Source organism: Vidua macroura, chromosome 17 (genome assembly GCF_024509145.1).
Source record: "Vidua macroura isolate BioBank_ID:100142 chromosome 17, ASM2450914v1, whole genome shotgun sequence".
NCBI classification, from domain to species: Eukaryota; Metazoa; Chordata; class Aves; order Passeriformes; family Viduidae; genus Vidua; species Vidua macroura.
This window is the reverse complement of record NC_071587.1, coordinates 11,897,498-11,911,693: the sequence shown is the minus strand read 5'-3', so window position 1 is coordinate 11,911,693 and position 14,196 is coordinate 11,897,498. Positions and strand designations below refer to the sequence as shown.

At 45.5% G+C, this 14,196-nt stretch overlaps 1 protein-coding gene across 1 annotated transcript; it reads left to right on the top strand.

Annotated features, from left to right (window-relative positions):
- The first annotated feature begins 577 nt into the window (after positions 1-577).
- Positions 578-13,643, top strand: NPEPL1 (aminopeptidase like 1). The gene is made up of 12 exons (XM_053993257.1): positions 578-743; positions 1,587-1,772; positions 2,920-3,090; positions 5,639-5,728; positions 6,387-6,468; positions 6,646-6,788; positions 7,349-7,426; positions 9,927-10,027; positions 10,640-10,763; positions 11,113-11,289; positions 11,934-12,044; positions 12,762-13,643. Exons 1-12 carry the CDS (start codon positions 594-596, stop codon positions 12,918-12,920), a joined length of 1,572 nt encoding a protein of 523 aa, XP_053849232.1. The 5' UTR covers positions 578-593; the 3' UTR covers positions 12,921-13,643.
- Positions 13,644-14,196: the final 553 nt, after the last annotated feature.

Here is a 14,196-nt window from a genome sequence, read left to right as displayed (position 1 = left end):
TTTTTTTTCTGGAATGCAGTCTGGATTTAGGGGTTTGGTTTTTGTTTTTTTTTTTTTTGGTTTAGGTGTATTTGCATTGTATGCATCAGAATTCACTTTTCCCGCATAGGTGGAAGATTGCACAGACCTTCCCGGCTTTCCTGGCTGCAGATCAACGAGCATCAGCTTCCCCATGGAATGGTCCCGGCACCAAACCTGTCTGAGTTCCCGGAGCGTTCGGACAACGCTCCCAGGGACAGGCTGGGATTGTCGGGGTGTCTGTGCAGAGCAGGAGTTGGACTCGATGATCTCTGTCCTTCCAAATCAGCATATTCTGATAATTGCCCGCTGCCCGAACATTAATAGGAGGCGCTTGGCAACTCCAAAAAGATCAGAATAAACCACCTTTTTCTATTCCAACCCACCACGTAAGTGCACTATGAAGAGGCACTTGGAAAGCCCTGTTCGCTCAGCGCTGTGCCCAGAGCCTGCCCGGGCCGTGCCCGGCGCTGCCCGCGGCCGTGCCCGGCGCTCCCGCGACACCGGCGCGTCCCCGCCCCGCGGAGCCGGGGCCGGGCCCGGGGCGGGGCGGCGCGGCCGGGCCGGGCAGGAAGATGGCGAACGTGCAGCTGGAGTTCCAGGCCAGCGCGGGCGAGGCGGACCCGCAGAGCCGCCCGCTGCTCGTGCTGGGGCAGCTGCACAACCTGCACCGCCTGCCCTGGGCGCAGCTGCGGGGGAAGCTGCAGCCGCGGGTCACCGAGGAGGTGAGGCCGCGCCGCGGGTCCGCGCCCCCTCAGAGCCCGGCGGCGCCCGCGGGGCTCCCGCGCCGCGTGTCCGCCCGGCCCAGCGGCCTCGCGGTGCGGCGGCGGCCCCGGCCCCGAGCGCCGCCGTGCCCCGGGGACCCCCCCGGGCCGGGCCGGCCCGAGCCTGTTGCTGCGGCGGGGCCGCCCGGGCAGCCGCTCCCGCAGCCCTTGTGCCCACCCCGGCGGGGGAAAGGCGCTTTGCCCTCCTTGAGGGGACGGGGGGACGGCTGCAGTGAGCGCTGAGAGCCCCCTCCCCGCCCGCAGCCACTGCGGTGGGAGCTGCGGACCTGTTTGTTTAGTGGTGGTGATGGCTTGTGGTAGAATGATAAACGTTTTGCATTGCGGCTTTTAGGTCGCTAGGTGTTTGGCAGGGGTTTTTATACAGGGCTCCCCAGTGTCTTAAGGCAATATTTACCCTTCTTGGTTTTATTTGTTTTTAATTAAATTGCTATGTGAAACAATAATTCGGAGCTAGTAAATCATTCCTCGTATTTATCACTAGGAAAACTGTCTCAAGTTAAGAAAGCTCTGAACCAGCCTGTGCACTAAACCGTGTGGTTTTAGGTTGTAATTCATATGGCTTAAAGGAGATGCTTGTAATGGAAAGTACGTTTATATTTTCCGGTTAATGAACAGGTTTGTCAAATTTCCTGTTTCTTTTCACTCCAGAGGTTGTTGTGCACAATTTCTTTGTTTCCAACACCTAAACCCCTGTCACTAAAAACTGCCTAAATACAGCAGGAGTGAGGTGGCAAGGAAAGTCTGGCACAGTCCTTTGTCTTTAAATCCTTCTTTTCTCCCCAGATCTGGCAGTCTGCTCTGAGCACGCTGAATCCCAACCCCACGGACAGCTGCCCCCTGTACCTGAACTATGCCACGGTGGCCGCGCTGCCGTCCAGGGTCAGCCGGCACAACAGCCCGTCCGCGGCGCAGTTCGTCACCCGCCTGGTCAGGAACTGCCTGCCGGGGGGGGTCAACAGATGCATTGTTGTAAGTGGCTCTTGAAACGCTGCTGTGGATGAAATGTCCAGCGAGTGTTTTCTCGACTTTTCCGGGTTGTAGCTGTCTCCGAGGAGACTGGAGGTGGACAAGTTTGACTGATATAATTACTCTGACATGAGTGGTTTTGCACTGGCATGTAGGCAAGACCTGACTGTAATGGCTTGTGCATGCTCGAGCACATTAGAAGGAGGAAATTAAGGCTGGATTCGTATGGAACATCTTCAACCAGGAATGCCCATGCAAAATGAACTATTAGTGGCTTTTTCCAGACTAGGATTTGGGATGTCAGCACATGCTTCAGGAGACTGATGTAGCCTGAGTGGAGGGTGTTATGTCTGTATCACAGAACCCATGAGAGGTGCCCTGCTTGTGTTGTTCAGTGAGTTTTAAAAGTCTTGATGCAAATAATGCTCCAGTGTGAGTCCTTTGCAGCACTAGCTCTTGGACTTCTTTGGTCATCTTCTATATAAGCCTGATGAATTTATTTGTTTCTTTGGGTTCTCCAGTTAATATCAGATTTGTGGGTTGTTGGAGAAGACTCACAGAGTCAGTGCCAGTGAAAAAATGTAATAGTACTCTTCACTTGGAAAACTTACTTGCAAGAGTAATAACTGAATTTTTAGCCTTTGAAAATGTTTAACTAAAACTGCTTTCCATTGGTAATTTCTGTAATGAACTTCAGAAAAATAATCTACCTGCTAACAAACTTCTGGGTTAATACTAGCCACATTCTCATACAATTTCTGCCTTCACATTCTCATAAAATTTCTGTCTTTGTTACATTTGTTTTGAGCACATGTTGGTGATTCCTGTGCCTTTTTTGGTCCTGATCTGTAGGCTAACCTGTGTTAATTGCACTGGTATAATTGCAACAGTCCAGCTCCCTTATAAGGATGAACTAATTGCAGCAGTGTAATTCATTTACGGGAAATGAGCCCCAGTTCACTGGGGTGCTTTCACACTGCCTCTCTGTCCACTCAAAACACGATGAATGAGCTTGTCTTGGGCAATGTTATTTCCCACCCAGCTCCTTTTTTCCCCCTCTTCCCCAGTAATACCCCAGGTAACAGATCTTTGAGTGCAGCCTTCCACGGGGGTGTTGTGTGACGTGTTTTGGTGCTGGCTGCTGTTCCAGATGGTGTGTGAGCGCTCCGAAGTCTTCGCCTCCGCCTGTGCCCTGGCCAGGGCCTTCCCCCTGTTCACACATCGCTCCAGCGCCTCCAGACGCACAGAGAAGAAAACTGTGACTGTGGAATTCTTCCTGGTTGGCCAAAACAACGGACCAATGGAAGTGGCAACACTTAAAGTAAGATTCTGGGGGTTTTCTGTCATCTTTTCCTTCAGTTTGTCCTTGAGACAAATGCATCTATCTCAAGCTGCCTCTGGAATAGTTGTTGTATAATTATCTTAGCTCAGGGTTCCTTGGAGTTGATCAGTTCACAGCATCTGTGAGTAGAAATGCCAAACATATTATTGCAGCAGACGCTGAGAATGTTATTCAGAATTTAGATTTCAGGGGTAGAAAACACCAACCAAACAGCACAAAGAAAATGTCTCCTCTCACGTGTATCACAGATGCAAACTCTGGTTTTAGCCTTCAGTATTACACTGCTTTTGGTGTGTGGGCTTCTCACTTTTTTCTACCCAGGCAAAAGCTGTGTGTGACTGTGCAGGTGAATATCACAGTGAAGTCACTAAAAGTCACTTAACAGGGATCACATATGGCCTCTGCTATTTCTGTCTGATGTACCTCTTTGGCTGAGTTCTTCTGGTAAAAGTGTGGCCAGAAACAAGACCCTCAGAAACAAAACAGCTTGGAGATGAGCTGTACATGACAGTGAAATATGTCCAAGTCATCTTTCAGTGGCAGAAAATCAAAGACTGTTTCCCTTGTTTGACTGTTGCAGAGAGGAAACTCCACATCAGATAACTGTTGGCATGCCAGGTCATTCCTCTTCAAGATCCATCAACTTAAAAGCTATCCCAAGATTTGCAGTTAATCTGTTAGGGAACTCCCTGTTCAGTGCTCCAGGTTTTGTGCTTTAGTACAGATGGATGCTTCCTTAACTGATCAGTCAGTGAGGTTACAGAAATCCCTTAAAAGTTTTGGCAATGGATTTGACAAAAGATACAGTGTTGCTGCATTTGAAATTCACAGAATTACAGCTTTAGGTGTCTTTTCCTCTGTGCTTGGTCCCTACTCCATGAACTGATTTGGCCCCAGAAAATGGTGCCAGCCCAGTTTTCAGCAAAGTGGCAAAGACAGGCGTGCTGAGAGTACAACTCTTGATCACTCCATTTTTCCATGCCCCAAATCAGAAAAGGCATAGCTGGTGTCAAAAATAGTTGCTTCAGATAGGTAGATTCCAAACCACTTGGGTTATTTTTAACTTAAAAACAAAGCTGCAATTATTTCTACCTCCCGTTTTTCCCCTTGATGTCGATGCCAAAAATATTGCTGGCATCCTCTTAGCTGAGTCTGCACCCCTTAAATTCAACCAGCACCAGACAGCTAATGCAGAGCATGGAAGAGGCATGTGGTAGGACATTTTTATCTAAACCTCTCCCTTGACATGTTGTATTTTACACCTACTGCATTGTACAGGGTATTTTATGGTGAGGACTAGCAGGGATTGTCAGAGCTTTACAAGGCACTTCTTAAAGGCTCCCATTACCCAGGTTCTCTGGAGCACTCTGGAAACACAAACACAGGCACGGCTTATTTCTGGAAGTCGTGCTGCTCCCCTGGGGCTTGGCCTTGGGGTTACAGCACCTCCTTTTACCTGTATGGCCCTAACAGGGAATCACTCCAGACAGAGCTTGGCTCCTGAGGAGGTCCTTACCCCTTTAGGGACAGTAAAGCAATCAGAAGTAATTGCAGGGAATTGGGCACCTTTCCAAAGCAAGCCAAGGTTTAGGAGTGTGATGGGATACAAATGTATGGAGTCCTTAGGCTGCTCTGGCCAAGCCAAACTTCAGATACCTCAGCATGAGTGAGTGAGTGTGCAACACCTCAGATTCCTGTGAAACCCATCTTGACTCACCCCTGTGCTGTGTGTGGTCCTCAGTGTAGTGTGGCTACTGGAAAGCTTGCACAAAGTTTCCTTCCCCCAGGTCTTACAGCTTCCAAGTTGTTAGTTCACAGGAGTTAAAAGTTGAAGCTTGGTGTCTGGTGTCTTCATGGTCCTTCTTTTGCCAGGGGGATCCTTCTGTAAGGAAACAGCCTTGGCTGCTTGACCATTTTGATTCTGTCCACTCTTGCTTAGATAAGTTTTTGCTCAGTCCAGGGGAGGGTCAGTCCATTTTGCCACAGAAATCAGGGAACAGTGCATGTTTTACACAAACATGAAATATTCCAGTTTCCCCATGGGCCTGCCATATAGAATATCTCACAGCAGTAATCTTTATTTCCCTCAGCCACTCTGCCTGCCCTGTACAAACTCTGCAGTTTCCCATGTTGCAGATTACACAATCTCTGCAGGTTTCCAACCCCAGCAGCCCATAAACTCATTGTGACTTCCTGAACTAGCTGCCTCTTATCTTTCTTTCCTCCACCTCACATTGCCTTCTTGATGTCCCTTTGGTCATGGAGAAGGATACTAATTTTGCAACACTAGTTTGCTCAGTAAAAGAATACCATTGCTTAGAAATTAAAGCACATAGAAAAATAAGCTGGACACATACAAAAAACAGTGGTTAGCTTGGCTGACGTTGTTTGACTGTGCCTGTGGTTGTGGCAGTTAAGCATTAAAGTGCTCCAGAGGAACCACACATCTGGCGTTGGCTGCAGAGGGATAAATGCAAAGCTGTGCCAAAGGCCAGCCCCTTTCAGGTGTCCTGCCTTGTGTTTGCAGTGCCTGGCCAGTGCCACCGAAGGGGTCCGGCTGGCCGCGCGCATCGTGGACACCCCGTGCAACGAGATGAACACTGACAACTTCCTGGAGGTTGGTGATGCACCTGATGAGTGACAATTGCTAATTGGAAGTCTAGATTGCAGTAATCAAGCCCAAGTGTTGCTGTCTCTCAGTGCAAGCTGTGTGTCAGCAGTGGGAAGAAAATCCAACCAGGGGTGCTCAGGCTCTTCCTTTGGCCTTTCATGTTTCATAGAACTGTGCAGGGTTGGAAGGAGGCAGAGTTTACAGCTTGGAGTAGGGCACTGGGAAGCTGAAAAAATGAGCTCTTCATTTGGTCATGGCACTGGGTTCTTGTCTTAAACCTGATGGTGACCAGAGTTACTGAAATCATGGGACAGCTGACATATTTCCAAATGAGCTTTATCACAAAGATTGGAAAGCTGTTGAAAATGAAATCATTCCTGTCCTGTTACATCATGATCCAATAGAGTGAACAGTTGTCTTTTACCTCAGAAGATTTCTTTTACTGATAAGGTCAAATTTACATTTCATGCCATAGTAAGTCAAGGATGTGTCAGTGGAATTAGGCCATTGGAAAAGCAGCACCACTCCCAAAATTGTGAATGTTTGTATGTGTATGCATGCAAAATCACAAAATCACAAAAACCCTTTAACTGGGATTTGTGTGGAAAAGCACGAATGTGTCCTGATGATTGACTGACAATGTCCTTTTTTCTGAATTATTAAGGAAATCAAAAAGGTTGGCAAGGATCTTGGGATTACTCCTACCATTATCCGAGATGAGGAGCTGAAAGAGAGAGGCTTTGGAGGTACATCTTGTTGAGTATTACACTTTTTTCTTAGCAGATGACTGGAATGTTTTGCCATTGTGATGTTTCATTTACACATTTTTTAAACTGTTCTGTTGTCCATAGTATTCCAAGAAAATACCCACAGGGGCTCCCTGCAGTCTTTCTTCCCCACAGGTTTAATTCTCTGTTTTCCAGGTATCTATGGAGTTGGAAAGGCAGCTCTGCATCCTCCAGCCCTGGCAGTTCTCAGCCACACTCCAGATGGTGCCACACAGACCATTGCCTGGGTGGGCAAAGGTATTGTGTATGACACTGGAGGACTCAGCATCAAGGGAAAGGTACAGAAACACTTGTTCTGCTGCTGCCTTTGCTTACACTGTTGTTTTCTGATGGAAGCAGTTCACATAATGTCTGTATGAAACAAAAGTACCTTTTTATTGAGTTAAATGCTTGCTCTATTGTCATCCATATGGACACAAACTGTCAGGGGAGAAGACCAAATGGGATTCAAGGACCACTGCAGAGCAATTCAGTAGCAACATGATATTTTGCCCTTTAAATATTGCCTGCTGAAAGGCAGAAAGTAGGAAGAAAGATGTTTAATTTCTGGTTTCAAAGATAGAAGCAAAACCCATTGGACTTGGCCTCAGTGTGAAACTTATAAACAACCTTTTTCTTTTTACTTTCTGAACAGTTTAGCAACCCAGTTCTAGTATTTTTCAGTTCCAAGACCAGATCCACCAATAAGCAGAGGCACATGTTCCTTGTTTCTGTTGTTGACAGCTGAGCACTGTCAAAATCAGTCTCAGAAGCATCAGAAACACTGGTTCTAGTAGGCATTACTGTGAAATTCTCTTTCAAAGACAAAAAAAAAAAATCTGTGGTTCTGTTTAAACAGACTACTATGCCTGGAATGAAGCGAGACTGTGGTGGAGCAGCTGCTATTTTGGGTGCCTTCAAAGCCACTGTAAAGCAAGTAAGTAAAATGTGTTAATTGATATCATGTATCCCAGCACTGCCAAGGAGCTTGGATATATTCCCAGAGACAGAGGCCTGTCTAATCCTGAAGTTCTGACCTGCCACTGCTCTTAGTGAGCTTGAGCCACTCTGCTCTTTCTGCTATTCCAGGAAAATATTTCACATCTTTACTAGGATCTTGAGAATTGTGAGAAATTCCTTGAGTGCTGATTTTTTTTAAAGGTCTTTCTTAAATGTCAGAGTTTGTTCTGTGGACTGAGTGGTTTCCAGTTCCTTGAATCAGATCTATACTTGAGTTACCCAGTGCTGATTTTGTTTAAGCTGTGGGATTTGGGGCAGCTGTTGTCACCTTAGCAAAGAAGGGGATGAGTGACTCTGGGATATGAAGTCTTTCTACATTCCAAATCTTGTGCCAGGTCTAATATTAACCTAGTGTGTAAATAGCAGCTCTAGTGTCATCAGGAGCTGCTTGTTGCTTTGCATCCATGGTCAGAAAGTAGTGGGGGAGCTGAGAAGAAGCCAGGTATTGAAATATGAAGAATTACAAATACTCCTATTGCACTTTAACAATGCAAACTGGGGAAAAGTGGCTGCTGCCAATAAAACTCTGCCCTCTCCACAAATCCAGTGACTGAGTCTTGCTGACAGAGCACCTATTACCTCCAAGGAGTATCCAAAGTTCAAAAAATATTTACTGCTGCAGATTAATGCATAGATCTGATGGATGCTTTGTCCAGGGGCTGATCAGTGCCAAATTCCCATTTCTTAATAGTCTAGCTCTGTGCCTTGGTCCTAACAGCATGTTTGATGTGGAAAGATTGTAAACTTCACAGTTATCTGCTGAGAATTAAAATTGGAAACAGATTTGTGAGCTGCATCTCAGGCAGGATAACTACCTATCTCAGGCAGCATAACTAAATCCTTCAGAAAGTTATGTCAGAGGTCTGCAAGGGACAAGAGCTGGAATGTAGAGCTTTGGGATAGCCATGGATGGGGGACATGGTTTCAGTGGTTCAGTCCTTATTTCCAGGGTAGTTTTGTGTGTGATTGCCTGCACTGAGAGAAGTTCCATTCACAGTCACAGTAGATGTGAGCACAAGTGATCTCTCAGTTCATACACAATTACTGCAACAGTGAGTAAACTGCCAGTGATGTGTTTGGACAAACTGAGCCTGGAGAAATCTTTATATGTAAAAACAAAAGAATTCACTCACTGCTTAATTTTACAGTCTCGTGTGAGAAGACCTGTAAATGACATCCCTGAAGAAAATGTGTTCAGAGAGGCAGTGGAAAGAATCTGTTGTTACTGTTTCAAGTCTTTTTTTAAAATGCTTTCAAGAATAAAAGAAAGGGGGAAGAGGTTTCACTGAGCTATGCTTTGTCACAGAGACTGAAGTGGGAAATGTGTGTTGGATAGAAAGCTTAGTGGGAAGAGGGGCAGAGGTTATTTTCCATCTTCATAAATATCTGCCTGCCTGCTGTTCAACAGTTACACAACATGGTTTTAAAAGGCTTTGGATGGCAAAATTAAACAAGTGATTTTTCCTAGAAAGATGCATTTCCTCCATTGTGAGCTTTCCAAAACAAGGGAGAAAAGAAAAACACTGACTTAAATTTTTGATTTCTTTATTGTTAACATGATCCTGCATGTTAGCATAGTGAATCCTGCTTTTGAAGAGCTGCAGGCAGAATGAGCTTCAGGAGAAGGCAACTGATACTGGAAATAGATTTTCACTTTTTGACAGTAGATTAACAACATTGGAGGAGAAAAATGCAGTGCAGTGCAGTGAGACTCTGTGAAAAGCTGGGCCATGGAGGGAAGGTCCATCTCCAGCAATGCTGTTTGCCCACCAGCTGGGCTAGAAACTGGGATTACTTTCTGGCTTCTAAATGCTGCCTGTAACTTTGAAAGGTTTTGATTGGTGCCTTTGCCCTTTAGACTTCAGAATATGATCTGATTCAGCAAGCCCAGATTTCTTCAGCCACAGTTATGAAGAGATTAAGAGCCAGGTTTTCCCCCACAATTTGATGGTATTAAGGTTAACTAGTTAAGGAGGAACAATGTTTTCATTTGTTAAATGCTGCTGACTCCCTGTCTGTTCCTAGAATCCCTCCACACAATACAACTGCTGTATAAATAACAGAATCATCATCCATTTTAAAATACCATCCATAACCACATAAGCACTTGACTTTATACCAAAATTAAAACATTATGAGATAAACCAGAAGAGAGAAGGCTAAGGGAAAAAAAAAAAAAAACAAAACAAACCACCACAACAAAACAGGTTAAAAATGCTCTGTGCCTCCCAGCAAGAATGGCACATTTTAAAAAACCCAACTAACGCCCACTCACCTGTCCAAAACCCCCACCAGATTTCCTTTGAAAATTGTAGCATTGCTGTCAAGGAGTCTCAATCCCTCACTGATTTCAGTCCCAATAAATCAGCTTGATTTATCTTGAATCAAAAGCCATTTCTCCTCTCTGGTTCTTACAGGGGTTTAAGGACAATCTTCATGCTGTTTTTTGTCTGGCTGAGAATGCAGTGGGACCACGTGCAACAAGACCTGATGACATTCATGTTCTTTACTCTGGAAAGTAAGAGTGTATCTATCCCTTTCCCATAAGCAGAACAAACATCATTTTTCTGTTATTCTGAGTCATGCAGATTGTGAAGCTGTCCCTAAATCAGCTTCCCTAAATATTGATAATTGCATTTCAGACACCCATAGTAGTGAGTTTTAAGTGTGCTTAGATTTTCCTGTGGGGTATGTAAATGTACATCAAAATACATGGGTATCATGAGCTGCACTTCCCTTAAAGCACTCAGAATTTAGGTGGTTTTTGTAGTAGAACCAGTTTTCTGTGTCCATCTGCAGCTGCACTATGTGGCAAAGCAGCAAAGACAGGCCACCAATGGATCAGAATCTCTTTTAAGAACAGATGTTACTTCTTTGGCAGTAATTTGTAGAATCCCAGCATCACACACGCTCAACAAGTAGAGCCTGCCACAAGGGCAGCGCTATCATTTCCCTTTTCCTTGTGTGCTCTGTCTGGATGCTTGGAGCTGGGGAATAGCAGCCCTACAGACTTGCAGAGTCAAATAAGAGAAGCACATGAGGTTCTCTCTGAAGTATTTTGGTCCAGGCAGGCGAGTCCTGACTTCTAGCCTGGAGCAGTCCAGTCTGACATGCCCTCTGTTCCTCCCAGAACTGTGGAAATCAATAACACTGATGCAGAAGGTCGCCTGATCCTGGCTGATGGAGTCGCTTACGCCTGCAAAGACCTTGGAGCTGATATCATTCTGGATATGGCCACTCTTACTGGAGCTCAGGTGCAACACTTTACATTTATAACTTAGCTTCTTTTCTGTTCTTTATGCAACTTTTTTGCTTTTGCATACTTAAATTAAATGTGGTGTTCTGATGGCATCAGCAGCTGATACAAGCAGGCCAGTACTCTAGGTTTGCAGTTCAGTTTATAATTACCAGAACTGATTTGTTAATAGTGATCAGGATTTTTTTGTCCATGAAATGGCTTCCATTTCATGTACCACAGAATGGTACAAGGGTACAAATTTAACACCATTATTTTCTAGCACCTGTTCCTGTTTTATACAAGGTTATATTGATGAGCAGTGGTGGAAGGTGACTTCTTCCTGATTTTGTCCTTTACCTCGCCAGGGAATTGCTACAGGAAAATACCATGCTGCTGTCCTTACTAATAATGAAGAGTGGGAAAAGGCTTGTGTTAAAGCTGGCAGGAACTGTGGAGACCTGGTCCATCCTCTGGTGTACTGCCCTGAGCTCCACTTCAGTGAATTTACCTCTGCTGTAGCTGATATGAAGAACTCTGTAGCAGTAAGATTTCTTCTTTCTTTTAAATTTTTCTATTACATAAAAATACGTGTTTTCTAGACAATGAACTGGCCTGCTGAAAGCTCTTCATGGGGGCACCTTTTAGAAATGGCCCATATTGTCCTGGTCTTCAGGGTCTTTCACCTGGGGCTCTGCAGGCTGTCTTCATTGTCAGTTTTAAACAGGGTGACCTGCTGCAAAGGTGTCTTTGGGCTGCTTGCCTTTTAAACATGGCCCTAAATGAATGCTGAATTCCTGGATGGAGATCTTTTAGGATATCAAGATGGGCATTCCTCAGCTCATACATCACCAGCAGAGAAAGTAGCTGGCAGCGCAGAAACCAGGAAACTGAGGACAGAGGCCTTGGAATTGCTGCAGGTGCTTTTGCTGCATTTGAGAGTGCCAGTATGCAGCAAGGTTCCAAAAACACTGCAGAAAGGTGTGTGGGCAGAAGAGGAATTGAGCAGGGCCACACTGCTGCTAGGGACTAAGTCAAGGATTTGCAGTAAAGTTGGTTTGTAAGACTCTTCTAGGGCCATTCGTTAAGCTTTGAACGAGATTTGTGTATCTGTCTTTCCTCTAGGCAGAATGAACCACTTACATTTTCTCTGCTTATGAGACCAACTCTGTTTTTATTGCTCCCACAGGACCGAGACAACACCCCCAGCTCCTGTGCTGGGCTCTTCATTGCCTCCCACATCGGCTTTGACTGGCCGGGGGTGTGGGTGCACATCGACATCGCTGCTCCCGTGCACGCCGTGAGTGTCCCTCCCCTGCCCGGCACACACCTGGGGAAGCTCACCTGCTGCTGCCTGCAGGAGCTCTGGGTTGGCTCCATCCAGTTCAGAGGGACAGAAATAGGTGGAGAAGGGTCCTTTAGAACAGCACTGACTCGTCCCTGTTGTGATTATTTTGGTTTCTTCTCGGTTCATATTTTTCATTTTGGTTTTAAAATATTCTAGCAGCCACTTCAGTCAGTGACATCTTCATCATTGTGAGCATTGACAACTTGCCTGGTCTCTGTTCATGGCAATAATCCCAGCCTTCCATTTTCAACCATGTTGTTTTAAGATGATTGACCAGAATTGATCATTCTTCCAAAAATATGTTCCCTTTGGTGGAACTTGTGTATATTCTTTTTTTTTCCTAAAAACCAAGCCAATTCACTCCACTTGCTTCTTTTTTTTTTTTAAACCCAGTTTATTCAGCTCATATTCCAAATCCATGCTCAGGCTGGGTGGGAGATCCCCTGCCCTGAACAATGCTGGCCTCTCTCCACCCACAAGTCAGTGGGAGCTCTGTTCTCATGTGTTTAATCCAGCTGGGACAGATTCCAGTGGTGGTGAGGATACAGCAGCACAGAGCAGGGGTTGGCTGTGGCTGCTGACCACCACAGCTCTCATTGGATCAGCAGCCAAATTAAAACTAATCCAGATCCTCCAAGTGTGAACTGTGTGGTTTTGGTTTTGTTCTAGGGTGAACGAGCTACTGGCTATGGCGTGGCTTTGTTGCTGTCCCTGTTTGGAGGGGCCTCTGAAGACCCTTTGCTAAACCTGGTGTCCCCCCTGGGCTGCAATGGGGACTCTCCCCCTGAAGAGATGGAGAGGGACTCCAAGAGACGGCGCCTGGTCTGACACAGCCTCAGCCCTGAGTTACCTCACTTTGCACTGATCTGTTCTCAAGCAATGAAATGTCACATGGCAGAAATTTCCTTTTTTTTTTTATTATCATGATAAGATTTATTATTTGTTTCTGATAAAAACAGCCTGATGTATTGTTTAGTTTGTTTTTTTTTTAAATTATTGGTGCACACAGTTGCTGAACAATATCAGTGGTGCAGAGTCCAGGCTCAACTAACTGTATCAGGAAGAGGCCACATCCTCCTCTGAGCTCCTCACAAAACCTAACTAAGTGCATTAATGCATGAGAAGCTCTCTCTAGTCTGAAGAAGCAACTGCAGCTATTGCTTACAAAGCCTTCTGAATTACTTATTATGTGTGAGGTTTTATCAGACATTTCTGCAGGCCTCACTACATCTCAGAACACAGGACAAGGAGAAAAACTGTAGACTGGACTTATTCAGAGACAGTTTAGCTTAGCAGCAAAGGAGATGTAATGAGAAAAGGCCTATAGGTGCTGTTTCTGCATGTTTTAATGTTCTTCTGACCAGTAAAATCAGCAAGAAGGGTTCAGAACATATCTCTGTGTAATTGTTTCACGTACAAATTGCAGAATGTATTCATGTTAAATGAGGAAAACAGTAGAGGGACTGTGATTGAGTAAAATCAGTTTACAAAGCAGAGTGGCTTCTTGCCACTTAATAAATTTATAATTATTAAAGAAGCTTACATATCCCATGTGATGTTTTGTGGTGTTATTTACATTTCTGAGAACACTGCGTGCTCCAAAACTTTGTGTACAACATCATTCCTTTTCCCAGCACTCAGACAGAGCTGAGAGAGGAGCAGCTTGCAGCAAGTGCTTTGGGGCGGTCCTGCAGAACTTTCTGATTCACTTCATTTGATTCAGCAGCAGTCAGGGTGCTCAGTGTGAGTTTCTGTACCAGCCACAGGGAGCTCCCAGGCACTGGTTTGGCTGGGACACCCACAGGAAGTGACTGGTCCCAGTTGATGTCGTGGCAGTGACAGGGCTGGGAACACAGAGACCAAGTCCCTGTCCTGGGGCACCAGCATCAGCCTTTGGAAGCATTTCCTGGCTCCAGCAGCATCAGTGGTGAGAAATCCCCCCCCAGCACCCCCTTGGCTGCTCTGCAGATCAAGTCAAGCTGAGCTGTCCCTTTCCCTGTTGAAGGGATCTCTGGAGAACTGGTGTTGGTTTTAGCTGGAGTTCCAACACTGAGGGACTCCAAGAGTCTTTTTGATTAAAGACTTCTTGGAAAGCTTAATGCAG

Excerpts from the sequence above, each read along its gene's own strand:
- NPEPL1 (XM_053993257.1), top strand. The coding sequence starts at position 594 with ATGGCGAACGTGCAGCTGGAGTTCCAGGCCAGCGCGGGCGAGGCGGAC. Across the intron at positions 1,773-2,919 it reads GGGTCAACAGATGCATTGTT|ATGGTGTGTGAGCGCTCCGA; the intron begins GTAAGTGGCTCT and ends CTGCTGTTCCAG. Across the intron at positions 6,789-7,348 it reads GACTCAGCATCAAGGGAAAG|ACTACTATGCCTGGAATGAA; the intron begins GTACAGAAACAC and ends CTGTTTAAACAG.